The sequence below is a fragment of the Vicugna pacos genome, chromosome 16 (genome assembly GCF_048564905.1).
Source record: "Vicugna pacos chromosome 16, VicPac4, whole genome shotgun sequence".
NCBI classification, from domain to species: Eukaryota; Metazoa; Chordata; class Mammalia; order Artiodactyla; family Camelidae; genus Vicugna; species Vicugna pacos.
In genome coordinates this window covers 47153286-47179167 of record NC_133002.1, presented here as the reverse complement: position 1 = coordinate 47179167, position 25882 = coordinate 47153286, and the positions used below count along the sequence as shown (strand labels likewise).

General features: G+C 50.4%; 3 protein-coding genes and 1 long non-coding RNA gene across 11 annotated transcripts; 3 read left to right on the top strand and 1 right to left on the bottom strand.

Annotated features, from left to right (window-relative positions):
- The first annotated feature begins 1717 nt into the window (after positions 1-1717).
- PSME3 (proteasome activator subunit 3) lies at positions 1718-7121 on the top strand. 2 transcript variants are annotated; one of them, XM_006199204.4, is made up of 11 exons: positions 1718-2557; positions 3264-3296; positions 3420-3482; positions 3678-3782; positions 4662-4710; positions 5264-5376; positions 5616-5684; positions 5816-5883; positions 5983-6037; positions 6164-6250; positions 6880-7121. In XM_006199204.4, the coding sequence occupies exons 1-11, from the start codon at positions 2516-2518 to the stop codon at positions 6958-6960; spliced, it is 765 nt and encodes a 254-aa protein (XP_006199266.1). In that variant the 5' UTR covers positions 1718-2515; the 3' UTR covers positions 6961-7121. The 2 variants fall into 2 exon arrangements, with proteins under 2 accessions (XP_006199266.1, XP_072795385.1); XM_072939284.1 differs by lacking the exon at positions 1718-2557 and adding an exon at positions 3047-3161.
- A 155-nt stretch (positions 7122-7276) lies between these two features.
- AOC2 (amine oxidase copper containing 2) lies at positions 7277-15215 on the top strand. 3 transcript variants are annotated; one of them, XM_072939283.1, is made up of 5 exons: positions 7277-9938; positions 10055-11514; positions 13600-13885; positions 14111-14240; positions 14576-15215. In XM_072939283.1, the coding sequence occupies exons 2-5, from the start codon at positions 10119-10121 to the stop codon at positions 14840-14842; spliced, it is 2079 nt and encodes a 692-aa protein (XP_072795384.1). In that variant the 5' UTR covers positions 7277-9938; positions 10055-10118; the 3' UTR covers positions 14843-15215. The 3 variants fall into 3 exon arrangements, with proteins under 3 accessions (XP_072795384.1, XP_006199262.1, XP_031541371.1); XM_006199200.4 differs by having other exon boundaries at positions 7277-11514; XM_031685511.2 differs by having other exon boundaries at positions 7277-11514; positions 14725-14812.
- Positions 15216-15759: 544 nt separating this feature from the next.
- On the top strand, positions 15760-21390 carry LOC140685364 (amine oxidase [copper-containing] 3-like). Of its 4 annotated transcripts, none has more exons than XM_072939282.1 (5): positions 15760-17463; positions 18990-19275; positions 19692-19821; positions 20576-20759; positions 21026-21390. In XM_072939282.1, exons 1-5 carry the CDS (start codon positions 15864-15866, stop codon positions 21223-21225), a joined length of 2400 nt encoding a protein of 799 aa, XP_072795383.1. In that variant the 5' UTR covers positions 15760-15863; the 3' UTR covers positions 21226-21390. The 4 variants fall into 4 exon arrangements, with proteins under 4 accessions (XP_072795383.1, XP_015090636.2, XP_072795382.1 ...); XM_072939281.1 differs by lacking the exons at positions 15760-17463; positions 21026-21390 and adding exons at positions 18589-18680; positions 18795-18898 and having other exon boundaries at positions 20576-20975; XM_015235150.3 differs by lacking the exon at positions 21026-21390 and having other exon boundaries at positions 20576-20975.
- Positions 21391-22710: 1320 nt separating this feature from the next.
- On the bottom strand, positions 22711-25645 carry LOC116283690 (uncharacterized). 2 transcript variants are annotated; one of them, XR_012059759.1, is made up of 4 exons: positions 25274-25645; positions 24657-24802; positions 23143-23213; positions 22711-22902 (listed from the first exon to the last, which is right to left on the bottom strand). It is a non-coding gene; the product is annotated as an uncharacterized lncRNA (long non-coding RNA). The 2 variants fall into 2 exon arrangements; XR_012059760.1 differs by having other exon boundaries at positions 25402-25645.
- Between the last annotated feature and the right edge of the window lie 237 nt (positions 25646-25882).

Below are 25882 nucleotides of genomic sequence, written 5' to 3'. Positions count from 1 at the left end.
CATAAGCACCCAGGAATGCATAGAGATTGTTAAATATAGTGGTGCCCTCAGCAGTTGTTCCCTGAATAAACAAACAAACGAGTGGACATCACAGAATACAGGGAGGAGGAAGGGAAATAAAAAAGGAGTGTGTATGTCTTCTTACAACTTACTTGAAGAAGACGAAACTAAATTATTTGAGCACAAAGCCGTATTTCAACAACAAGCACAAACATACTACATTTTCAAGTTGAAGCTATTAATTCTGAAAGAAATGCAGGGAAATGACACACTTAAAATAGGATACAGTTAATTTGGGAAAGCATTTCTGAACTTAAGTTCCAGATCAGAGTTCATAAGTTACTAGGGACAAATGTTAACAGAAAGCAGGGGTAAATGGGGGAAAACTGTTAGATGTTAATAAGGAAGATGGGTAGTACGGGCTATGTTGTATGTGGTCTTGAATAAGTGGAAAAGGACTTTGAAAGTGGGAGGTTAACAATGTAAACTAATTATATGGTTTGAGGAGTAACCTCCTCATGATAAGTGCTAATAGGTAGCTTATCTGATCATGGCTACTGTTTATCTAGTGCCTGCCTTGTGTCCAGGCACTGTACTAGTTCTTTTACATATATGTGATTTTCAGTATTCATAAGAACCATACAAAATTACATACTATTTATTAATAATAATTAAAATTCCATTTTACAGATGAGAGTATTGAGACTCAGCATTTCAGTAATTTTCCTAAGATATCCCAGTTAGTAAAGAGCTGAGGTGGGATCTAAAGCCAGGTTTCCCTGATTCCAACAGCCATAGTCAGCCACACTTTATTTAACTGTAGTATTCCCACCATCTCCCTTGTTCTTAATACAGAGGTGTGCCCAGGATAAAATGTAAGTCAGATGACCTGCCTTTGCACCTAATTCAAATTATTTCCTAACAAGCTTCCCCACCCCACTCCCACCGTGCCCCCACCCCCAGCTCACTAACTAGGCTTTCAATGCCGCTTTCCTTCCCCAGGGCATTTGCCTCTGCTGCACCCATACCTTTGAAGGCTCTTCTCACTCTTCCCAAGCTAACCCCTTTACACCCTTTAGATTTTAGCATAATTGTCACTTCATCTGAGAGGCCTTTCTTGGCCGTTTTATCTAAAATAGACAGACCTCTGGTATTCTCTAGGTCATTTTTTCCCTAACATTTGTCAATCTTTGCAATTATGTTGTCAATTTACTTTCTAGTCTGTTTCTCCAGTAGTAAGTCCCATGAGACCAGAGAACTTGAGTCGTGTTTACTTTTAACTTCCCAGAACTGTGCTGTTCAAAACAGGAGCCACTAGCCACATATGGTTACTAAGTACTGCAAATATGGCTCCTCTGAACTGAGATGCGCAAGTAAGCGCAAAATTCATAATGGATTTCGAAGACTTGGTGTGAGAAAATAATGTACAAGATCTCATTAATATTTTTTATATTGATTACATGATGAAATGATATTTGGATAAATTGCGTTAAATGATTAAAACTAATTTCACTTTTTAATGTGGATACCAGATTTTAACTTACGAAATGACTCATTTTATTTCCAGCCTCTGGGACACTGTCCCAGAGCTTAGTCCATTTTATTGAGTGAAATTACAAATGTTAAGAGAGACAGAATGAGTGAGTTAAGAGATGCAGCCTCTGCCAATGGATACAGCATTGTCCTGTAAGTCAGGAGTCTTGAGTTCTGGTCTTGGATTTACTGGAAACACTCACTGTGTGGCCTCGGACAAGCACTACCCGACTCAGGCATCAATTTGCTTATCCTATCAGGCAGTTGATCTCTGAGATCTCGAAGTGTATGAGAATAAGCGGCTAAGTGGCAGAGAAAGGTGGGGAAGCCTGGTACAACAGGACTTGTCTTCTGTTTGGCTTCGCTCAAGGAGTGGAGGCAGCAGGAATCAGAGAGTAGGCGCCCGGAACCCAGCGCTGGGACCGCCGGCTTCTTCAGGCCGACGTCACTGGGGCGCGACGGCGTCGTTGGTCAGGTCCCCGCTCGAAGGGGCAGCGGCTCCGAACGTCCCTTCGGTGAAGGCGAGTGCCGGTATAACACAGAAGCAAACAGTCCCTTGGAGGCTCACATCCCACCAAACTAACCTCCGCCGCTCTCCCTCTCACTTAAGCCTTATCTGGCCCAGGAGCCGGGAGATAAGAGCCAGACCCGGAGCGTCAAAAGCCAAACCGCAGCCCTCAGCGCGCCTGCGCAGGGTACAAGCTCATCCTAGCCGGAGTCCCGGCGATTGGCTGTGACGTAACTTCCGGCGTGAGCGGCGAAAGCCGGGAGGGCGAGCGAGAGAGAGCAAGCGGGCAGCAGGCAGCAGGTAGCGGGCGGTCGGACGGGCGGTACGAAGGGAGGGAGCGAGCGAGCAGCGAGTGAGCCAGCGAGGGCAGCCGCGTCCCGAGAGCAACCGAGATTCCTCCCGTCCTTCTGACCCCCTTCCCGGAGCCCACAGCGCCTCCGGTCTCCAGCGGAGCGGACACGGCCCGGCCCGGCCATGGCCTCGTTGCTGAAGGTGGATCAGGAAGTGAAGCTCAAGGTAGCAGCACCGGTCCGGCCTTCCTTACCCCTCGCTTCTATTCCCGAGCAGTCTGATCGGTTGCCTACTCCCCATGGTGTCTTTGTCTCCCTGGGTACACCAGCCTTGAGCTTCCGTTCAGCTCAGCCCAGCCCCCAACTCCCGGAGACGGCATCGGGGGAGAGGATGACATGGGGGTGGCCTTCTGTACCCCGTCTGATGGTGGAGAGCCCAGGGGAGACTTCTGCGGACACGTGGTGGACTCAATGCTTTAGACCAGCAACAGCTGGAAGTCCCCCAGCCCAGCAACATCCCAGCCTCCGGACGCTGCTACTGCCCCTGCCCTTAGCATAGGGCCTGCCTCGTATCTTAGGCCAGGTTTGGATGGAGGTTGACAACGTTTATGAGCTCACGCATTACCCGCCCCCACATCTACCTGTCTTTTGTCTATGCTCAAGTTCAGACAGCTTCAGACACAGGGAGGGAGGGAGGGAGGAAAGGAAGACAGGCGGGTGCTGCCCTCAAGCCCCGCTTCCCTCCCTCTCCTGAGATGGAGAAATGGATCCTAAAAAAAATTAAGTATTTGCAGTCTGGGGGCCTCTCTGCTTCTCATTACAATTACAAAGTAAGGGAAAGACAGCTGGATTTAGGGTTCCCCATCTTGCCCTTACTTCTGTTGCCAGGTACTGACTTGCACTTACTGAATTGTTTTCTTTGTTAATTTTAGGTTGATTCTTTCAGGGAGCGGATCACAAGTGAGGTGAGTGAAATAAACATAAAAATGAGCGTTGGTTAATAGTTGGGAGTTCCCCAGAGAAGAAATACCTGTTGAGACAGACTTTCCCACAATTACTAATTCAGCTGTATTTACCCTCGTCTTTAGGCAGAAGACTTGGTGGCAAATTTTTTCCCAAAGAAATTGTTAGAACTTGATAGTTTTTTGAAGGTGAGAGACCCTTTTCTTTTCCTCAAATTCCCCAATTTTTTTGGCCCTGATCTTTCTGTCAAATGGGACAAATCACGTGTTGATTGTATTTTGTTTTGTAATGTGAAGCACTTTCATTTCTTGCCCTTCAAATGAAATACTTCTTTGTTCCTCTTGAAAAGACTAATGTTTTTGGGGTGGGCGTCTCTCTTACAGGAACCAATCCTAAACATCCATGACCTAACTCAGATCCACTCAGACATGAATCTCCCAGTCCCTGACCCCATTCTTCTCACCAATAGCCATGATGGACTGGACGGTGTAAGTGTCGTCTATTTATCTTTGTGTTTTGAAGCAATAGGTCCTCTATTTCTTGGTCAGTTTGAACATATACAGAGGAAACAGTGGGATTTGGATCTGAGAATGAGGGTTCTTATAGACATTAGGACTCCAGTACACTCCCTTTAGACCCTGATTTTCATTTATAGAATGAGGTGAATATGTTAATACTACTCTGTTAGAATGAGTTTAAAAATAGAATTGATACAGGTTCCCTCAGGTTATCTGGTCTGTCCACATGGCTGTAAGCAAGGCTTTTCTCACCTGTTTCAATGTCTTGAATCTTTTTATGGGATGAACAGTTCTTGTTGTATAACTCCAGTGCCTATCTTTGTGTTTCTTTAGCACTCAAGTCTTCATCAGTTATATGTCCACATTCTGTTATAGCATTGATTATACTTTTGTTTCATTGATAGAACTTGCAGTTCTGGAAAGCAGAAACTGTCTTGTCTTTTCCTTGTTATCTCCAGCACCTAGCATTGTTCCTAGTAAAGAGCAGGTGCTGAACACATGTTTGCTGATTGAATATTCTATTTCTTTGCTAAACCAGCAGATTTGAATATAGTCCCTTAATTATCCTCACTCTGCATTAAATGGTTCATTTTTCCTATTGTTTATAATATCCTCCACTGCCTCTAATTGCTTAATGTGTTATATTTCTTGAAAGGTTGGTCTTCCCAACTAGAGTGTAAGTTGCTTTGTGGCAAGAACCTTTTCTTAAAGCCTTGTATGTGCTTAAGAAATAGTGCATAAGTTAATAAGACAACATATGGGGTCGAAGAACGGATTAGACTTGCTTGAAGGGTAACTTGTGATGGGGATGTCGATGCTGAGCAGGGTAATTCCTATTTGTGTCCTTAGCCCACTTACAAGAAGCGAAGGTTGGATGAATGTGAAGAGGCCTTCCAAGGTAAGAGCTATCCCCACTATCCCCCACCCTGACCTTTCCTGACTTGCAGGCCTGAGACACAGTATGGATCTTGTGTTCTCCTGGCCAGGAAGCAGGATCTAATTTTATTTCCCAGAGTTAGCATTCCCGAGTCCTCCAGTCATGGTCATTATTTAGCACTCTAAACCTAGTTTTCCAATTAATGGAGGGTTTAACTTGTGTGGACTGCCAAGGGAGAGCAGTTGGCATTGGCTACACATCAGATTTTTCACAGAAGCCCCAGTTCCATGTCATTTTTTACTCTTCAAAAGTAGTTGGTACATTACCTCTGTAGAGCATATTTTAATTTCCTTATTCTTCAGACTTTTGGGATACTTCAGACACTCAAATGTTAGTCTATATGTTCTCCCTTTTTGATTCTGTTGGTGGTGTCATGATTTATAGGTAGGGTTTGATAGATAAAAGGCAGAGGTCACAGCAACTCATAGGTCTGAGAAAGAGAGGTGGGGAGTGCTATATTCTGCTACCTGCCCCCCACCCCGAAATCATTTGACCTTCTTCACGTCCCCACAAGGAACTAAGGTGTTTGTGATGCCCAACGGGATGCTGAAAAGCAACCAGCAGCTGGTGGACATCATTGAGAAAGTGAAGCCTGAGATCCGGCTGCTGATCGAGAAATGCAATACGGTAAGGCAGGGACTAGTGACCTATGGGTTGACCCCAGATAGCCTGCTTGAACTACAAAGAATGACAGATGTGGGGCTGGAGGCATGGAGTGGATGTGGAAGTTGGCAGGCTAAGTATTTTGGCTCCTGTACCCCTGGCGTCTGGCCCTAGCAGCATGAATTGTATACTTCGTGGCTTCAGCAGAAAAAGCCATGGTCCTCATATATATATATATATATATTGATCCCCTCATCCTCCAGGTCAAAATGTGGGTACAGCTCCTGATTCCTAGGATAGAAGATGGGAACAACTTTGGGGTGTCCATTCAGGTAATGTGCCTGCATTAGAAACTGTGGAAGGTTTGGGAGATAATCTCATCTCCCATTTTCTATTTTCCCTTTCTCTTTGGTCTGCTGTGCAATAACGTGAAAGTGATTTTTGATTTACTTGTTTTTTTCAGGAGGAGACAGTTGCAGAACTAAGAACTGTTGAGAGTGAAGCTGCATCTTATCTGGACCAGATTTCTAGGTAGGGCTGCTTGGGCCTGGCTCAGGAATTGGGGGCTGGTAAGGTGGTAAGCACTGCCAGGGGTCCCCTGCAGCTTCCTCCTCTTCTCTCTCCTTCCAGATATTATATTACAAGAGCCAAATTGGTTTCTAAAATAGCTAAATATCCCCATGTGGTAAGTAAGGGTTTTGTGGCCTGAGGGTGGAAGTGGTAGGGCAGGGAGGAGTGACTGTTTCTGGGAAGAGCTGTGTGGGGACAGTCAGAACATGGGGACGAGCCTTTTCTCTGCCCCTCCTCTCAGGAGGACTATCGCCGCACAGTGACAGAGATTGATGAGAAAGAATATATCAGCCTTCGGCTCATCATATCAGAGCTAAGGAATCAATATGTAAGTAACCTTGGTCCCTGCCTGCAGTTATTCTGACTTCTCTTAGTTCTGGTAATCATTTTCTTGCCACTCTGTGGGTCGAGACAGAGTGTGGCGGTAAAATGAGTGGAACAAATTCTGCCCATCAACTGAGTGTTGAGAACTATGAGATCATTGAAGGTACCTAGCCGGGTATCTCCTTTCTTTCTACCTGGATGGGAGGGAGTGCAGTACAGTATAGGGGTGAAGGTGTGGGTGTCAGACTTAGGTTTAGAACCAACTCTACCTGTAATGTGGCTTTGGGCAAGTTTAACCTCAAACTTCAGTTTCTTCATCTCTAAAATGGAACTTAAGAGTAGCACAAAGATTGGTTTTTAAAAATGAGTGAGATTACATATGAGAGGACCCAGTGCAATTTTTTAATGTTAAGTGCTTAATAAATGTTAGTTATTAGACACTTGGGTCTGGAAGATACCCAGGTGTGCTCAGATTTGGAGTATAAGAGGCAGGAAGGCAGCCACCCTTAATTCAAGTTCAGGTGAGTGAGATCAGGGTTATGTGGATGATTGCTTGGGGATTCATGGGGATGTCTCATTTCCCTAGCAAGGTAGGGGTAGAACAGATGTGTGATTCTCTGATTCTTCTCCTAGGTCACTCTACATGACATGATCCTGAAAAATATTGAGAAGATCAAACGGCCCCGGAGCAGCAATGCAGAGACACTGTACTGAGGCCAGGGCCAGGGCCAGGGGACTCTGTGAGTCTGGCTCAAGACCGACATTGCCTTGGTTTGTTACATGACTATCGTGATGGGGAAACTGGCTGGAAATAGTAATCACACCTCTCTCTGTTTTTAGTTAGAGTCTAATGAAACTCTCATGTAGTTCTGTGACGTGTTTACCTCTTTTTTCAGGCCTCAGGAACTCCTCTATTTCCTCCCCTAACACCCCACGCCCCACCTGCCCTAATTTCTGGAGAACTCCAGGTTTGTGTGTGCAGGATGTTGGCACAAGAATACTTGTGTTTTCTCTCCTGCCTCCCTCCTGTGTCTTGGGCATTGTGTTTTCTTCCTTTTGGTGATTAGTTGGTTAGAAGCTGAGGGGACTGGAGGGAAAGTGCTAGATGTTTTGTAGGAACTGGAGCGGGGTTGGGGGGGACCAGCTCCTCTCTTCTTCGTGAAAGTTTAGTGTCTCTTGCACTGTGGGACATTGGATCCTCCCTGCCACAGTTGCCCTGGTGGTCACTTAGGGTTCCCCATCTACGTACGTTCCACCTTGACCCTGATCATGACAAGAAACACCTTAGACCTTTGGCCAAGTCTCTAGCTCCTTCAGAAGTTTTTATAATGGATTTTCACATACACATATATGTGTCTAACACACACACACACACACACACACCCATTCAGAAGGTGATAGTTGTCCATGTCCTCAATCCACCAGAGCCTATTGTCTCCTAATATTGTAGCCTCTTGGTGCCTGAGACCGGGGAGTTGGAGGAGAGCTAAGAGATGAGAAGCACAGGGACTGGGGAAGCCTCCTTCCTCTATGACTTGGGTCCTTTTGGGCGTTATTGCAAAGGCTGGTCCTCTGACTCCTGGGTGCCTCCTCCCAGGCCAGACGTAAATTGGGTTAGAGGTGTCTGCAGCTGTGAGAACCAAATGCCGCTGCTCCCCGTGGGCTTTCTCTTTCGGAGAAATGTCTCTTGTTTGTTGTTTATAGTATTGTGCTTCCAGGGAAAGTGGTCACTTGTGTGTGTGTGTGTGTGTACACATCATGTGTGTGTGTGGAAATCTTCTGGGCAAGTCAAAACCATAGAAGAGTTGCCTATCTCTCAAATCTTCCAGAGATGTCACTTGTTACAGCGTTTTGGTTAACCTTCATCAATCCCCACTTTTTACTGGAGAGTCGGTATCTGTGGTCAGCTTGCCAGTGACTCCCTCAGTGTCTTACTTCTGACTTCTGTTCTTCCCCTGTCTCTATCTTCCAGTCCCCAATCATATTTCCATCTGGACGTATCATTTTTACTCCCGGTGTGCCGCAGAGAAGGAGTTAGGATGCTGTCTTGCCGTGAATAGTGCTCAGTAACAAGCCAACTGCGTATTAGTTGGGCAGTGCCCCTACCCACCCTCCAGACTCCTTCCAACTAAAACCCTTCCCTCCTTCCACCATGTGTTTCTCAGTTTCCCTTTTTGTTTGTTGGATTGTTCCACTGCCCCTCCTCCTCACCCTACCACCCTTGGGTCATAATGTAAAATTCTTTACCATGTCAAGAAATTATTAAAAATACAGGTACTTTGACCTCTTTCTAAAGCTGCAGACCCTGATGCGATGCTCTGGTGGCCAGGGACGTACCCGTACTCATGTGTGTACACATTGGGACACTCACCTCCACGTAGACCTCCAGCCACCCTACTGGGTGTCTTTATACCAGTTGAGCTGTCTCTTTTCTCTGGAATGATGGGAAGACTGAGGCTTCTTCCTACCAAGAGACAAGAGTGGGTCCTTCATTTGTGTTCAGTCTGAGTTATGTGAAAGCTCTTTCCAAACCTAAGCTGCCTTCTATTCTTAAAGATCCCAGCTCCTTCCTTCCTTCCCCTGTGCTACCCATGAACTGCCAGTAGAGGCTGCTCTTGTTCCATGTGGGGAATCATCTGATTTAAGGCACACCCTGCCCCATTCTTTACCTTGTACTAATATTCCCCTCTGAGTAATGTCTTAAGTTTCTTGAGGAGATGCCAGGGACTTCTGGTTTTGGTTTTCAAATGACTTGGAGGGATGTCTAGGACCCTAGCTCCCTCTGAAATAAAGGTTCCTTAACTTCCACCTTGCCAAGTAGCCTTCTGGTATCCGTGGTCTCTGCAAAAAAGAGATTTAGGATCTTGAACAATGGAGGAACATCTGCTCTATTCTGTTTCAGAGCTCAGTACCAGTAGCTGACAAGTTTTGAATGCCTACCCTGTGTCAGGCTCTGTTAAGCACTTTATGTGCATGATCACGTTTAATCTTCATGCATCTCTAGGGTAGCTTTATCCCTTCTTTATAGGTGAGGACACAGACTCATGATAAGTAACTCCCCTCAAGTCACACAGCTTAGGGACCTGCTATTGGTGTACAAATCTGACTGCTATGGCCAGGCCTTCACCACTTCTTTCTCACCCACTAGAAGAAGAGGCCTGAGACTGCAAATCAAAGGCTTGGCCCCAGGCAACTGGCAGAACACAGTGCTTACTGCTGAACTGGGCAGTGGATCCTGGAAATACTGGGGGGTAGCGCCTGCCAGGAGGTAGGAAAATGGACAGTTTGAGTAGCTGCATGGAGCACACAGGACTTGATTGGGCATCTGAGACTTGCGTTCTTTCTCAGACCCATTCTGGATGGAAGGTAGAGTTGAGTGTACATACAGATGCCCTCTAAGCTGGTCTCAGTGATGGAAATCTCCAGTGGGTACTGACAGTGCTGCTGGGAGGCGTTCAGGGATAGGGGAGACTATGCACGTGGAAGTAGTACCTGAGCCAAACCACAGAACAGAAAATTGGAGCAGAATTATATAAATCAAGGTTAGAAATTTCCTGTCCAACCCACAGGGTGGAGTTTTCTCTATTCCTATCCATCCTACTGAATATAAACCCTGATTTGATGTCAGTAACTGGAAGGAGCAACTGGTGGGACTCTCATTTCAGCTCTCAGCATTCATCATGAATCTCAAGGTAGTCCTCGTGTTCCTGGCACTGTCCCTCATTACCATCTTTGCCCTGGCCTATGTCTTGCTGACCAGCCAAGGTGGCTCCAGCCAGCCTCCCCGCTGCCCCTCTGTATCCCACAGTGCCCAGCCCTGGACACACCCTGGCCAGAGCCAGCTGTTTGCAGACCTGAGCCGAGAGGAGCTGATGGCTGTGATGAGCTTTCTGACTCAGAAGCTGGGGCCAGGCCTGGTGGACGCAGCCCAGGCCCGCCCCTTCGACAACTGTGTCTTCTCAGTGGAGCTGCAGCTGCCCCCCAAGGCTGCAGCCCTGGCCCACCTGGACAGGGGGAGCCCCCCGCCTGCCCGGGAGGCACTGGCCATTGTCTTCTTTGGCGGACAACCCCAGCCCAACGTGACTGAGCTGGTGGTGGGGCCGCTGCCACGCCCTTCTTACATGCGGGATGTGACTGTGGAGCGTCACGGGGGCCCCTTGCCCTATCATCGACGCCCTGTGCTGAGAACCGAGTCTGCCCAGATGTGGAAACATTTGAAAGAGGTGGAGCTCCCCAAGGCACCAGTCTTCCTGGCTTCTGTCTTCAACTACAGTGGCTCCACTTTGGCAGGTCTGCACGCCACCCCTCGTGGCTTACGCTCAGGGGACCGTGCTACCTGGATTGCCCTCTACCACAACATCTCAGGTGTTGGAATTTTTCTTCACCCCGTGGGGCTGGAGCTACTGCTGGACCACAGAGCCCTGGACCCTGCCCACTGGGCTGTCCAGCAGGTCTTCTATCTTGGGCACTACTATGCAGACCTGAGCCAGTTGGAATGGGAGTTTAAGGCTGGCCGGCTGGAAGTGGTTAGAGTTCCTCTACCCCTGCCAGATGGGACCTCATCCCTGCGGTCCCGGATCTCCCCAGGTCCTCTTCCCCCTCTTCAGTTTTCACCTCAGGGCTCCCGGTACAGTGTCCAAGGGAACCTGGTGGCGTCCTCTCTCTGGACGTTTACCTTTGGCCATGGAGTGTTCAGTGGCATGAGAATATTTGATGTTCGGTTCAAGGGCGAGCGAGTGGCCTATGAAGTCAGTGTCCAGGAATGTGTATCTATCTATGGTGCTGATTCACCCAAGACAATGATGACCCGATACTTGGATAGCAGCTATGGACTTGGCAGTCACAGCCGGGGCTTGGTGCGGGGAGTGGACTGCCCCTACCAGTCTACCATGGTGGACATCCACATATTAGTGGGCAAAGGGGTAGTCCAGCTGCTCCCAGGGGCTGTGTGTGTATTTGAGGAGGCCCAGGGACTACCCCTCCGAAGGCACCACAATCACCTTCAGAGTCATTTCTATGGTGGTTTGGCTGGCTCGGCCCTTGTAGTCAGGTCTGTGTCCTCTGTAGGCAACTATGACTACATTTGGGACTTTGTATTGCACCCAAATGGGGCTCTTGAAGGGCGGGTCCACGCCACAGGCTACATCAACACAGCTTTCCTGAGTGGGGGACAGGAGAGCCTTCTTTTTGGGAACCGCGTGGGGGAGCGAGTGCTGGGGGCGGTGCACACACATGCCTTCCATTTCAAGCTGGACCTGGATGTGGCAGGTGAGTGCCCAGGGGGTGAGGGTTGAGAGTTGGGGTGGGCCAGAGGGAAGGGAGACCCCCACATTGAGCCAGAAGAGGAAAGAGCGTGGCATTCCCACACAATTTAGCAACAGCAGGGACTGATTTGCATGTATTCAGCTGCAGTCAGCCTGAGGTACTGGGCTCACTGGATGTGTGGCAAAAGGTAGAGAGGGCTCCCCCCCCCCCCGCCCCGGCCCCTCTGACCTGCTGCAATTGTGAAACTAAATGTAATGGCTGCGCTGGCTGCCTTGGCCTGTCTGTAGGTGGTGACCTGGCCCTGTCTGGCACCAGTTGCAGCTGGAGCTGGGACTCCTGATTCTGAGAGTCAGTGGAGGTGGGGAGAGCAGGGGCCCGAGCAGACATGGGAAGCAGTCTGTCTAAAGAGGTTTTCGGAATGGAAGAAATCCTGCAGCCTGAGAAAGGGAGGTGCTAGCTGGGGACTGCTCCACAGGATTTCAGACAAGCGGGGCTATGGGACAGGCCTCATCCTCCTGGGGACCGGGTGGAGAGGGGCATCCTGTTTCTGCCAGCACATGTCATCACAGTGGGCTGTCCTGTGACATGGCAGGCACGCAATAGTCTTGCTGCAAGGGTGGAAAGGGATTTCTCAAGTAGGGTTCAAAGCACAAAGGAGACTTTCTGTTCCTGCCAGATTTTTGTCCAGGACAGAAAATTACCAAATCAGACTATTATACCCAGAAAGAAAATTAGGAATCTACCAGGCCCTCTCCAGTTTACAGTTGTGGAAACAGGAGCGTGCATGGAGGTGGGTCAGGAAGTGACGGCCCAAGTATAATGCAATGTAACTCAGCATATTTCTTGTGAAACATTTTCATATCCTCTTTGAGTATAAAGATGGTGTGTGTGTGTGTGTGTGCGTGTGGGGTGTGGGGGTGGAGGGGAGGGAGAGCTAAGAAAATAGCATGATTGAAATGCTGTTTTCAATCATGCATAGTAACTAGATTATTCTTTGACATATTTGGAATATGACTATTTTCTGATTTGAAGATTTTTTTCCCCCCAGCATTTTGGCATTAAAGAGCCTTGTCTTGGGAAAATGTTACTTGTAAAATCAAGTAACATTGGATCCCTAGAGCATGCAACAGAGGCTGGTGCTGTGGGCCAGAGATGCTGTGTCAGGCCCCTGGGCACAGGACGACGGGCAGAGGCACTGGCTTCAGTAGAGCGCCTCCCTGTGCCAGAGCCTTCTTAAGAGTCATGTTTAAAGGAACCAGCGGTCCAGACCTGCAGAGTCTTAAGTGTTCCAAGGATCTCCCTGACAATTTAAAGATAAAAATCTACTTACTAATAAAAAAGTCTGAAAGTGGTCCCTGCCATATTGAAAAAAAAATAGCGAAATCTCAGAACGAGGAAGATTATGCAGGGCACCATGGGAGGAGATTGGGTTTTTCCAGCCAGCTTCTCCAAGACAAATAGCCCGTTCCTGGTTAGAAGAATGTTACTAGCCACCTGTATGTGCTTTTCTATTTATAGAGCTCAGCCACAGAACAACCTTTATTATGCCCAGTATAGAGATTCATAGAGTGAGAATCAGAGAAGCCAAGCATTGGTCCAAAGTCTACTGGGCAGACCAGTGCTAATAGAACCTTCTGCAACGATGGAAATGTTCTCTGCCTGCAGTGTCCAATATGTGAGCCACTAGCCACAGGCAGCTATTGAGCACTTGAAATGTAGCTAGTGTGACTGAGGAACTGAATTAAAAATTTTTTGGGTGGGGGAGATAATTAGGTTTATTTATTAAATAAACTGGGGAGGTACTGGGGATTAAACCCTGGACCTCATGCATGCTTACCACTGAGCTATATCCTCCCCCCAACCCCAGATTTTTAATTGAAATTGAAATAGCCACTTGTGACCAGTGGTAACAGTATTGGGACCAGGGCAGATCTGAAGAAGACAGGCTATCCCTCAAATCCAGACCTGACTCCCAGCACGAGTGCTCTCTGATGAGCTTTGTTAGGCCAGTGTAGTGGGCGTCATGGAGAAGACGAGGGACCTGTCTCACCTGGTGTGGAACTCCTCTCCCTCCCCTCACCCTGGCAGGGCTGAAAAACTGGGTGGTAGCTGAAGACGTGGTGTTTAAACCTGTGGCAGCCCCTTGGAGTCCGGAGCACCAACTGCAGCGCCCACAGCTGACTCGGCAGGTCCTGGGAAGGGAGGATCTGACAGCTTTTCTTTTGGGGAGCCCCCTTCCCCGCTACCTTTACTTGGCTAGCAACCAGACTAATGCCTGGGGTCACCAGCGTGGGTATCGAATCCAGATCCACAGCCCCTTCGGCATACACATTCCTCTGGACAGCGACATGGAGAGGGCCCTCAGCTGGGGGAGGTGAGGAGGGCCCTGGGCACTGGGTGGTAGGGAAGGACCAGTCCCCTTCCCATCCTGGCTCTTGGAGACCCCAACTCACTACCCTTGCTCCAAACCTCGTCTCAGATCCAAGTAGATATGGGGCGGGAAATGGTCTCAGACAGAAATCTGATCCAAAGGACTTCTGGGCTGATAAAGGCCCTTGGCATTTTCTGATACCACCTTCCTACAAACATTCCTGGTCAGATACCAGCTCGCGGTGACTCGGAGGAAGGAGGAGGAGTCACAGAGCAGCAGCATCTATTACCAGAATGACATCTGGACACCCACTATGGCCTTTGCTGACTTCATCAACAATGAGACCCTCTTAGGAGAGGTTGGTAGCCCTAGGGACACAGAAGAGGGGCTCCCCTGAGCCTGGTGTCTTGGCTGCCCGGCCCCTGGCTATAGGATGGAGGGAATGGTGGGTTTCCAGTTCTTTGATTAGGAGCCAGGGAGCTCCCTAATGACCAGAAGGGTCATTCCTTCCCGGGGTGAGATAAGCCCTGGGACTTAGACCACCCTACAGCTTCTCAGGGATTACCACACCTTGGGCCTGAGGCTGGGCGGGGGGTGGAAGCAGGCGGGACTGGAGGTTGGGGATTGTGGCTGAGGGGAGATTCTCTGCAAGGGTCTCACCTCCAAAGTCTCTGGCTCCTCCTCTTCCTTCAGGACCTGGTGGCTTGGGTTACAGCCAGCTTCCTGCACATCCCCCACGCTGAGGATGTCCCCAATACAGTGACTCTGGGGAACAGAGTTGGCTTCTTGCTCCGACCCTATAACTTCTTTGATGAGGACCCCTCCATCTTCTCCCCTGACAGCGTCTACTTTGAGAAGGACCAGAATGCTGGGCTCTGCAGTGTCAATCATGTGGCCTGCATCCCCCACCTGGCGGCCTGTGTCCCGGATCTGCCCCCTTTCTCTTACCAAGACTTTTAGCCCTGAGTGTGTGGTGGGACACAGAGTGGGGTGCCAAGACATGTACCACCCTCTCTGTTCCCAATTCCTGCTCCCCTGACACTCCACCCTTGGGAAACAGCCTCCTATCACATAAACCACCATATAGCCTTTTGGTTAATTCTTATTTCCAGTTCATTTTTTTAAAATGATGAGTTTATAGAAATGATGTTATTAAAATATTCAAGCAAAAACACCCCAAATCCTACCACTCAGAAATGGCTAGCATTCACATTTGGTGAATGTTATTCCAGACATTTCTTCATGCATGTGCATTGAAACAGAAGAATAGATAGAATTTTGTAAAAATCGGAGGTGTGTGTAATTTATAATAAAAAGTAATACAAGATTTTTACTTGAATTTCTTCTATTTTTGAAGTTTCTAGAATCTTCCAGAGAATACTAAAGACTCTGGCCAAGGAAATTAGCCATGGAGGAGTAGGGGAGGGGAACAGACCTGGCCAAGAAATGCTGCCGGGGACAATGAAGGGCTGGGAGTGGGGTTTTCCTGGAAGGAAGGCAAGAGTTCCAAGGTATCAGAAAAGAAACATCTGGCCCTGGGGAAGTGGGGACTAGGGGAAGAAATGGGGCTGAGGGGGACGAGGGGCTGCCTCCTTGCTGGTGGTGCATTTCTGTGCTCAGGCTGGTCAGTTGCATTATTTTGAAATCCCCACCACCCCTTCCCCCTACCTCAGCTCTCCTCTGTTCCAGCCCTGACCCAGAGAGCAGAGTCTGAATTGGAGCCTGGGAGACAAAGCCATGTAAGGTCTGTGGAAATTGCTGCTACCCTGCTTCAGGCCCGCCCTCCAACCCCAGCCTGCCCCGCCCCGTCCCCAGCCTTCCCTGCTCTTCCCACCCTCAGTCTCCTTTGCGTCAGAATACTGAGAACCTAAGCCAGAGTCCAGAGCTCCCAATACAGGGGTCAAAAGAAACCTTCTTTAGCTCGCCTGAGAATACACATCTCCATTTTTGTTCAACCCTCCATCTCTATGTTCTTGGGACAATGAACCAGAAGACCACCCTGGTGCTCCTCGCTCTGGCTATCATCACTATCTTTGCCTTGGTGTGTGTCTTGCTAGCTGGCAGAGGAGGAGATGGGGGTGAATCCAGCCTGCCTGCCTTCTGCCCCTCCATATCTCCCAGTGCCCAGCCCTGGACACACCATGGCCAGAGCCAGCTGTTTGCAGACCTGAGCCGAGAAGAGCTGGCAGCTGTGAAGAGATTTCTGACCCAGAAGCTGGGGCCAGGACTGGTGGACGCAGCCCAGGCCCAACCCTCAGACAACTGCGTCTTCTCAATAGAGCTGCAGCTGCCCCCCAAGGCTGCAGCCTTGGCCCACCTGGACAAGGGGAGACCCCCGCCTGCCCGGGAGGCACTGACCATCGTCTTCTTTGGTAGACAGCTCCATCCCAACGTGACTGAGCTGGTGGTGGGACCACTGCCCCACCCCTCTTACATGCGGGATGTGACTGTGCAGCGTAATGGGGGACCCCTGCCCTATCACCGACGCCCTGTGCTCATCCGAGAGTACTTGGACATAGACCACATGATCTTCAACAGAGAGCTGCCCCAGGCTGCTGGGCTTCTCCATCACTGCTGCTCCTACAAACGCCAAGGACAGAACCTGGTGACGATGACCACAGCCCCTCGTGGTTTACAGTCAGGGGACCGGGCCACCTGGTTTGGCCTCTACTACAATATCTCAGGGGCTGGGTATTACCTGAACCCTGTGGGGTTGGAACTACTGGTAGACCACAAGGCTCTGGACCCCACCAGCTGGACCATCCAGAAAGTGTTCTTTCAAGGCCGCTACTATGGGAGTCTGGCCCAGCTGGAGGAAGAGTTTGAGGCTGGCCGGGTGAATGTGGTGGTGGTCCCAGACAATGGCACAGGTGCATCCTGGTCCCTGAAATCCCCGGTGCCCCGGGGTCTGTCTCCCCCTCTGCAGTTCCATCCCCAGGGTCCCCGCTTCAGTGTCCAGGGGAGTCGAGTGGCCTCCTCATTGTGGACTTTCTCCTTTGGCCTTGGAGCTTTCACTGGCCCAAGGATCTTTGACGTCCGCTTCCAGGGAGAACGTTTAGCTTACGAGATCAGCCTCCAGGAGGCCTTGGCCGTCTACGGTGGAAATACCCCAGCAGCAATGATGACCCGCTATATGGACGGCAGCTTTGGCATGGGCAAGTACTCCACACCTCTGACCCGTGGGGTGGACTGCCCCTATCTGGCCACCTACGTGGACTGGCACTTCCTTTTGGAGTCCCAAGCCCCCAAGACACTACACGATGCCTTCTGTGTGTTTGAGCAGAACCAGGGCCTCCCACTGAGGCGACACCACTCAGATTTTCACTCCTACTATTTTGGGGGCCTTCAGGAGACTGTGCTGATCATCAGATCTGTGTCCACCTTGCTCAATTATGACTACGTGTGGGATATGGTCTTCCACCCCAATGGGGCCATAGAAGTCAAATTCCATGCCACGGGCTACATCAGCTCAGCGTTCCTCTTTGGTGCTGCCCAAAGATTCGGAAACCAGGTTGGGGAGCACACGCTGGGCACCATCCACACCCACAGTGCCAACTTCAAGGTGGATCTGGATGTGGGAGGTAAGACATCCTGGCGGAGGCAAGGATTCAGAAGAGGAGCCTAAAGAGTTGTCTGCATTTGCTTTGAGTTTTATGGAGGTTTTCCAGGAAAGGAAGATCTGAGCCTGAGTGGTTTTGGAATTTCATGCTTCCTCTTTTGCTGGATGGGAGAGAGCTGGCTGCTGAATGTCACTGAGAGGTTAACTCACTGGCTGGGTGCAGCCCTGCCACCCTCTCTCCACTTGATCTCATCCGAAAATCTTGGGCAATAGCTCAGCTCAGGCAGGATCTGGGCTAAGGGTCCCCATTGCCCTCTTCCTTCCCTGGCACTTATATGGGCTCCATTTTAGCGAGGCAGACATTTGTTTTTCGGCTCATCTGTGTCTGGCCTGCAGTGCTGGTGTTTTGGAAGATCTGTTGGCTTTCTGCCAAGTCCCTGGCACATGTAGGCTAATCAGGGAATATCCCTGATTGTATGTTTCCTCGGAAGGTGTTCCCTCCTCTTCCCTGAGTTTCCCTCTGGGCACAATACATTTAAGTGTGAGGGGTAGAGTGACTGCTGTGGAACATTCCGGGTAGTTCCTGGAGTTGGTGGTCACATAGAGAGCCAAGGCTACATGATGTCTTAGAGGCCTTGTCATTTTTCACTGTCCTTCCCCACATTGAGTTAATCACCAGATTTTTTTCTGTTCTGCCTCTGAAATATCCCAAACTGCTCGCTAGACCCCATTGCCATCCCTCTGTTGAGCCAGTCCTCTCTTTGCCATTTTGACTATTCTTCCTCTCAGATTCAGGGCTCACTCTGCACCCAGAGGGACCTACCAGCCCATGCCAGCCTGCTCCCTCACATACCTCCCACGTTCCCCATCACCTATGGGACCCCGTCCGCAGAGGGACCTACGAAGCCCTTCCCCTCAGAGTGCAGCTCCTGCCTGCCTTTCAGATTCTACCCCAGGGCTGCGTTAGCTGCACAAACACCCTGCCTGGCCCTGGACACACACAGCGCCCAAGCCAGTCGGGCTGTTTTTCTTTTGCTGATGTTTTGGCCCTGCCTAGAATGCCCTGCCGTGTCATCTCTGCTGGTGACATCCCCTGAGGACAGGCTGAAACGTTGCCCAGGAAGGCCCCCACTCCTGCCTGCACCTGTGTTCCTCTAACCTTGAATCGTGAGCGTGCTCCTCTGGCATTGCAGGCCCCTCAGGGCTTTGCTCCTCTGTGGCTTCAGCGGGAGCAGGAGGGTAAGAATAAAGTTTCATTCACCTGTATGTCCCCCGGGCTGAGCACAGGCCTCTCCACTAATGGGTGTGAACGGATGAATGAATGAATGAAATCCTTGAAGACATATTTCACAGGTCAACAACTTTGGCTGAAAGATGGGGGATAACTTGTCAAGACGGGAGAGAAGCAGGGGGCACACTCAGTCTGGGCTTCTCTTTGGCCTCCACTCTGAAGCCAGGTAGGGGCAGAGTCCAGAGGGGGTAGGGCCAACGTATGACCAGCCCTCCCTCCCACCTTTCCGCCTACCCACCTCCATCCCATCCTTGCAGGAGTGGAGAACTGGGTCTGGGCTGAAGATATGGCTTTTGCTCCCTCGGCGGCACCCTGGAGCCCCGAGCACCAGATACAGAGGATGCAGGTGACCCGGAATTTGCTGGAGACGGAAGACCAGGCTGCCTTCCCCCTGGGAGGCACCTCCCCCCGCTACGTATTCCTGGCAAGCAAACACAGCAACAAGTGGGGCCACCCTCGGGGCTACCGCATCCAGATAATCAGCTTTTCCGGGGAGCCGCTGCCCCAGGCCAGCTCCATGGAGAGAAGCCTCAGCTGGGCAAGGTGGGTGGCACGATGTGTTTGTTTTGTGGAGTGGGAAGGGGCGGAGAATGAGAGTGAGAAGGGAGTGCTGGGAGGGGCACTCGGGAACTCAGTTCAAATTTTATGCGAGGTGAGATAAGAACTCAAAAAGGATTTCCTGGGTATCAAAATTCGCACAGTGGATGGATACATGGCCCCCTTGGAATACTAAAGCCCAGATGGCAGAATTCTTTTCTGTTTTGGAGAGGCCATGCTGTGAAATGACAAGGGGTGAACAGGAGGACATGGAAGGATGTTGGGCAACCCATTAGGGTGGCATCAGAGTCACTGTGTGGATGAGATGGGAAAGCTGAGGTCCATGTGCTGGGCTCCCTTCCCCGATAATCAGGCGGCAGGATGGAGCTAGTGACCTGGAGGCCTGACTAGTGCAACTCTAGGTACAAGCTGGCCGTGACCCAGAGGAAGGAGACAGAGCCCACCAGCACCAGCATCTTCAATCAGAATGACCCCTGGACCCCCTCTGTGGACTTCTCTGGCTTCATCAACAACGAGACTATTGCTGGAGAGGTCGGCTGACCGCGTGGGGACTGAGGGAGGCGGGCAGGGGCCCAGAGATGAGCCCCGCCTTTTCCTGGGGGTCCCTGAAAGCCATCTATCTCCTCAAAGGCAGAGCTGACTCCTGCCTTCTGTGGATCCGATCATTACCTGTTGAGGGAATCTTCCCAAGCTGGGAGTTCACTCGCACACACTGGCTGAGGCACCAGCCTCTCCTCAAGACACTACAGTCTTCTAAGTCTCAACTTTGTGGACTTGGCCCTTTTCGGGCCCCAGGACTCAGGAGTGCTGAAAGTCACCAGGGAAGGCCACATAGCTTATATCTAAAGCTTCTTCAGTCCTGGCTTTACCACTAAAGGATTAATTTCTAAATGTCGGACTTTTCTGCTTCCCAAGCCCTGATCTTCCCTCCTCCATCCTCCTCTCAGTTAGAGTTTAGGAACTCTCTCACAGAGTTAGGGGAGAGGAGCTAAGTAGCCGGTGGGTGTCATCATTCCTCTGGGGGTGGGTAGGCTGATGGAGATGCTATGGGGAACATCAGAGATGGTGGGTCTGGGCTGGGACTGGGGGCAGGTGTGGCTCCCAATATGAAATTGACTATGCCTTGACTTCTGGGCTAGTAGGAAACATGTTTAAAGAGTTAAAATCCTGAGGGAAGGTGGGCTGGCAAGGTGAATCATTCCATACAAGGCCACTGTGGGGGAGGGGGCAGGTGTGTCTTTAGCAAAGCCAGGCCTTATAATCCTTTTTCTTCGCCCCCTGCTAGGACCTGGTGGCCTGGGTGACACCTGGTTTCCTGCACATCCCGCATGCAGAGGACGTCCCCAACACAGTGACTGCAGGGAATGCCGCAGGCTTCTTCCTCAGACCCTACAACTTCTTTGACTACGACCCCTCCTTTGATTCTGCTGACTCTGTCTACTTCCGGGGGGACCAGGATGCTGGGGCCTGTGAGATCAACCCCCTGGCTTGCCTTCCCAAGGCTGATGCCTGTGCCCCCCACTTCCCTGCCTTCTCCCACGCAGGCTTCGCTCATAACTAGGTGGGCCCTGGGATGAGGATTTTGACTGGGGCCCTTGGACCAGGAAGTGTGGGAGGGGAGGCAACAGGCACTGGGCAGGGCAGCCTGTGCCCTCTTCTCCCTCCTCACACCCCAAGATCCTCTCTCTCCCATTGTCCTCCCTGCCTCCCCCTCCCTGCTGGGAGCATCCTGAGCCTGTGACACCTGACACAGGGGGCACTTGGCTTTGTGGACCCCAGACCTGGTGGGTTCCTGTCCCTGAGAGGAGAGGAGTTGCCAGTCGGGACCGTGGAGTGATGAGGGTTAAGCTTTTCCCAGAAGACTCCTGTTTATGTTTTTTTTTGTTTGTTTGTTTTATTTTGGTTTTGCTTTTTGGCTGTCCCAAACCTTTTTAGGACATCCCAATTCTCTCCTAAGACTCTCTAGTCCTTCCCTTGGGAGGCAGGGAAGAAGGCTCTCTATGGGGATAGCCCCCTAGAGGCCCCAGGGCAGGGTTCCTGCCAGGCCTATAACGCCATGAATAAAGCTGGAAGAGGCCCCTTGGCCCATGGTCACTCTCATACTAGTCTTCCTTGTCTCTCTCTTCCTTCTTGCCTAACCATCTCCTGTTCCTACCTGTCCTTATATCCTGGGATTTCTCTCCCAGCCCTGAAGGGATGTTCCTCTGCCCTGATGCTCCCCTAGCCCTCATTTCTTAACTCTGGTCTCTTCTCCTGGCTCTAGGCCTGTGGAAGTCTCAATATGCAAGGTACATCTAGTTTGAGAGGACGCCTGTCTGTCTCCCTGTGTCTGGGAGCTGCCCTTACCCCCAGTCCTGGGGCAGGGTGTGTTTCCCCATAATTTTCTCTGCCCATTTGTATAGCCCTGCCTTGCATTCTCTGGGAGAGGATGAATAGAGTCAGCAGCAACTCAACTTAGCACTTTAAGTGGATTTGTGGGTGCAGTGGTAATGTGGAGTGGTCATTTTGTGCCAGGTCTGTGTGTGACCAATGCCCTCTGTACTCTGTAACAGCCAGCAAGGGAGGCTGGGTGGGCACCAATTGTGAGAAGCAGGAAGAACCAGGAACTCCAGCCAGGGGGCCAGGGGCTGTCCAGTCACATGTGGGCATGCAAATAAGGCCAGCCTCTGGGGGAGGAGCCTCTCCCCATCACTGTCCTGGTTTGAGGCAGGGGAGGAGGGTCTGGGTTAGGGATTGGTATACAAATAGAAAGAGATTGGAAACAGCAGAACCATCCTTCCCTAGAGGATTGGTTAAATAAATTCTGATACAGCCTTAACAATGCAATACTATGCAATTATAAAACTAATTACATCTCTTTATAGGGAATCATCTTCCAGTGAAAGGGGCAAGGTGCAGAACTGTGTATAGGGTACTTCCATTTGTGTATTAGAAGGGAGGATAATACAAATATTTTCCTATAGATGCATATTCAGAAGAAACAGGTAACACAGGTTGCCTCTGGTGAGGGAAACTGGGAAGTGGGGACCAGAGAGAGAGGAGACTTAGTATTATAAATCCTTTTGTACATTTTGAATTTTGAACCATAATTTTACCTATTCATTTATTATTATTCAGATAATAAATGGGCCCAAACAAGAACTATTTTTTTCTTTTACGGACGGGTCTTAAAAAGGGGTGAGGTAGGGGAGGGTAAAGTGAGTTAAGAGATGGGCCTAGGGACTCAATTTTCTCATTTTTGAGACCCAGAGAAATGGGTGTGGCCTCTGATAACTCCTTTGCCTTCTCTTGAGTGTATATCTCCAGGGAAAATATTAAACTTCAGTCAATCTCTCTTTTGCTCTGTCTCGTGCGCTCTCTCTCTTTGTTTCTCTCAGAAGAGGGGACAAGGGGAAGCAAAGGGGAGGGGTGACTTCTGCCTGCTGGGAGCCCAGGCCAGGCTAGGAGGTGCCATGCAGGGACCAGATTTTGGATGCTTCTCAGCTTCTGCCCAAAGGGAGATCACATCCAGGGAGAGCAGGCATCACGGAAGTTTCTGCTACCTTCTGTCCTGCCCCAAGTCCCAGTTCACTTCTGGGTCAGTGGAACAATGGATGGAGACGAGTCAGTAAGCTGGAGAGAAACCAGGTTCCAAAGAACAGGGAGAAAGACTTCAGTAAGGAGAGAGGGCCAGGGATGGCTGGATGAATTTATAACATGGCCTGGGGTAGAAGCAAGAGTGACAGAGGACAAAAAGAGATTTAAGATAAGGAGAGACTGAAGAGTGAGACAGAGGATAAAAAGGGATGTCATGACCAACGTGGCTCTCATACTGACTTGATACTACTTCTTTCTATGACCTGAGTAGTTTACCTTCTCCATTACATGCCTTTTGTTTCCACCTCCTTCTGGCTCCTTTTTATGGTCAGTTGCACAACAGTCAGCTGGAGGGAAAAGGAAAAAAGGAATGCTGGTGTCCACACCTCCCCCTACCCCGATTTAATAACTTGAAACTCCTTGTCTTGTAACCCATCTCCAGACCCAAGAGCGTGAGTGTTTGCAAGTGGTGAGTGTGCATGTGAATGTATGTGAAGGCTCGCTCACAAGCCTTGATCTGAAAAAGGGACTGCGGTTATGTCTCTCTACATGTCATCATGGGGATAACACCCCTGTTCCAGGCCTCAGTGGACATGGAGATCATGAGATCGTTAGCCCCGCTGGGGTTTAGAAGGCTTCAAGTTGGACCCCCAGCCCCCTACTCCACCCACTCTCTCCCTTAGACCCCTGAGGCTGGTTGGACTGTCTGCCTCAGACTTGTGGTCAAGCGATAGGCGGGAATAGTGACCAAAGATTTGAGGTTCTAAAAGAACTGGTGTTCCCAAGGCCAGAGATCTTTAGGACTTGCTCCCATTGCCCTCCTAAGAGGAGATGGACAAGGGGCCGCCCGAGGCTAGGTCAGGGGCATAGCTGGGACTTCTCCAGGAATGTAGACACAGGGAGTCCCTGTGAGGAGCACAGGATGTGCTCACCTGCCTCTGCTCTCCTCCTGCAGCACCTGGGAAAGTCTCCCTCTGCAGTGGAGGAGAAGGATGCCTACATGCATTCAATGATGATTTCCCAAGTGCCTCCTACCTGCCAGGCACCTTGGGAGGGGCTAGAGGGACAGGTAAAGGGACAATTACATGAGGGACTTTCAGAGGGGAGGCGGGAGGTAGCAGGGGCTCCGAACCCAGACTTAAGGATGAGGAAAGGCTCCCTGAGGGACATGATGTCTAAATTGATCCTGGCAGAAGAGTAGAAGTTGGCCCCGGGAGAAGGAAGAGAATGGAGAGAAGGTTCTAAAAAGAGGAAACAGCATCTTCAAAGGCCAGGAGGTGACACAGTGGCACCATACAAGTACCCAAGTTCGTTGACAGGTGGGTGGGCTGTGAGGGGAGCCCCGAGGGGCAAACAGAGGGCAGAAGAGGCAGGTCCTTGCTGCCATGGCTGCCCTAAGGAAAACAGGGAGCCATGGAAGGATTCTCACCAAGGGAGTGACAGGGTCAGAGTTGCTTTTGAGGACATTCCCTCCGACCCAGGTACAACGAATAGAGTGGACAGATGGCTTAGCCACAGGGCGGTGGGTCAGAGGTGAGAAATGACGGTGGCCGGAATGCAGGGGGAGGCCGGCAGAGGACTCCCGTGGGAAATCTGGCCTGAGGAGGCCATGCTTGCAGAGAGCCGGGATCAGAACCCCACATGCAGCTGCCTCCCTCCCCACTTCCCACCTCTGCTGTGGTCACAGACGAAGTAAAGAAGGATCCCTAGCCACTGACTCTGGTCTTTCCCGCTGTGCAGCCCATGACCTCCTGAATGGAAGAGCATTACTGTATTTAATGATCACTTACCGCTTGGGACAGTCACTTGCTGATTAAAGTACAATTCCACCCAACAATCAGTCCCCTTGGTAGTTAGCGTGGTGACGGCATAACTGGTTAGATGATCCTTGCAAACTTTATGCAGTGCACAGTGGGTTTGGAAAAAAGTGAAATCCCTAAAAAAAAAAATGTGTCTGAAGCCCTCCTGACAGCTTTTTTGAATGGTTTTGCAGTGAGGATGGGCTCATTAATTCTACAGCCTCCTTACCCGTTCTAAGGGGAAACCCACCCCTTCTGGCTCCTCCTAGAAAGTTCTCTTTCAGTTATCCACTCATATCCCCGTACTTTAAATCTCTCCCTCTTGACTGGCTCTTCCTCTCAACTTTCTAAGCTTCTCCCAGGACCCTACCTCTCCTGGCCGGGGGTCTTCTCTCAGCCTGTGCCCTCCAAGGAATGTTCTTTCTACCCCTCCTGGGCCTGCTTCCTTTCCTCCCACCTCTGTCACTCCTCAACGCCCTGCCCTCCCTCTGCTGACCCACAAGCCACAGGCCCTGCTCTGACAAAGGTCACCAGTGATGTCCAGATGCAAAATCCGCAGGCCTTCCCAGCCTAGTTTCTGGACCTCTCGGTGGCATTTGACTACTCACTTCTTAAACGCTCTCCTGTCTTGACCTCCCCACATTCTGACTCCTCCTCATCCATATTTGCTGCTTCTCGGGCTCCTGTGCTGGCTCCTTGCCCTCTGCTCTGCCCACAGGTCCCCTCAGCCCCACACCTCAGTATTTTCCAGGACTCTGTCCCTGGCCCTCCTGTCTCCTCTCTCCGGAGGTCCTCTCTGGGTGAGCTCAGGCTCTCCTTAATTCATGACTAATATTTGTTGTTTTGCCCAAGTCTGTATTTCTAGCCTAGAGGAATCTCTCTCCTGAACTCCTAGCCCATAGAGCCCATGGCCCTTTTTTCTGGGCATCTGTGCTGGGGCTCCCCCTAGCACCTCAAACTCAAACTTGTTGGTTTCCCCTTTAAACTCACTGCTCTCCATGAAGGTCCAACTAGTGAGAGCCTCTCCCCACCCCAAGTCACCCAATGGGAAACCTTTGTGTCTTTGTGGTGTCATCTAAGAGGCTGTGCCCTGACTCACCCACCCACCCAATCAGGCACTGAGTCCCGTCTACTCCGCCTGCAACATCTGTCCAGACTCATCCTTTCCTCTGTGTCCTCAAGGCCACTGGCCTCACCCTGGCCCTTTGCCTCCTGCC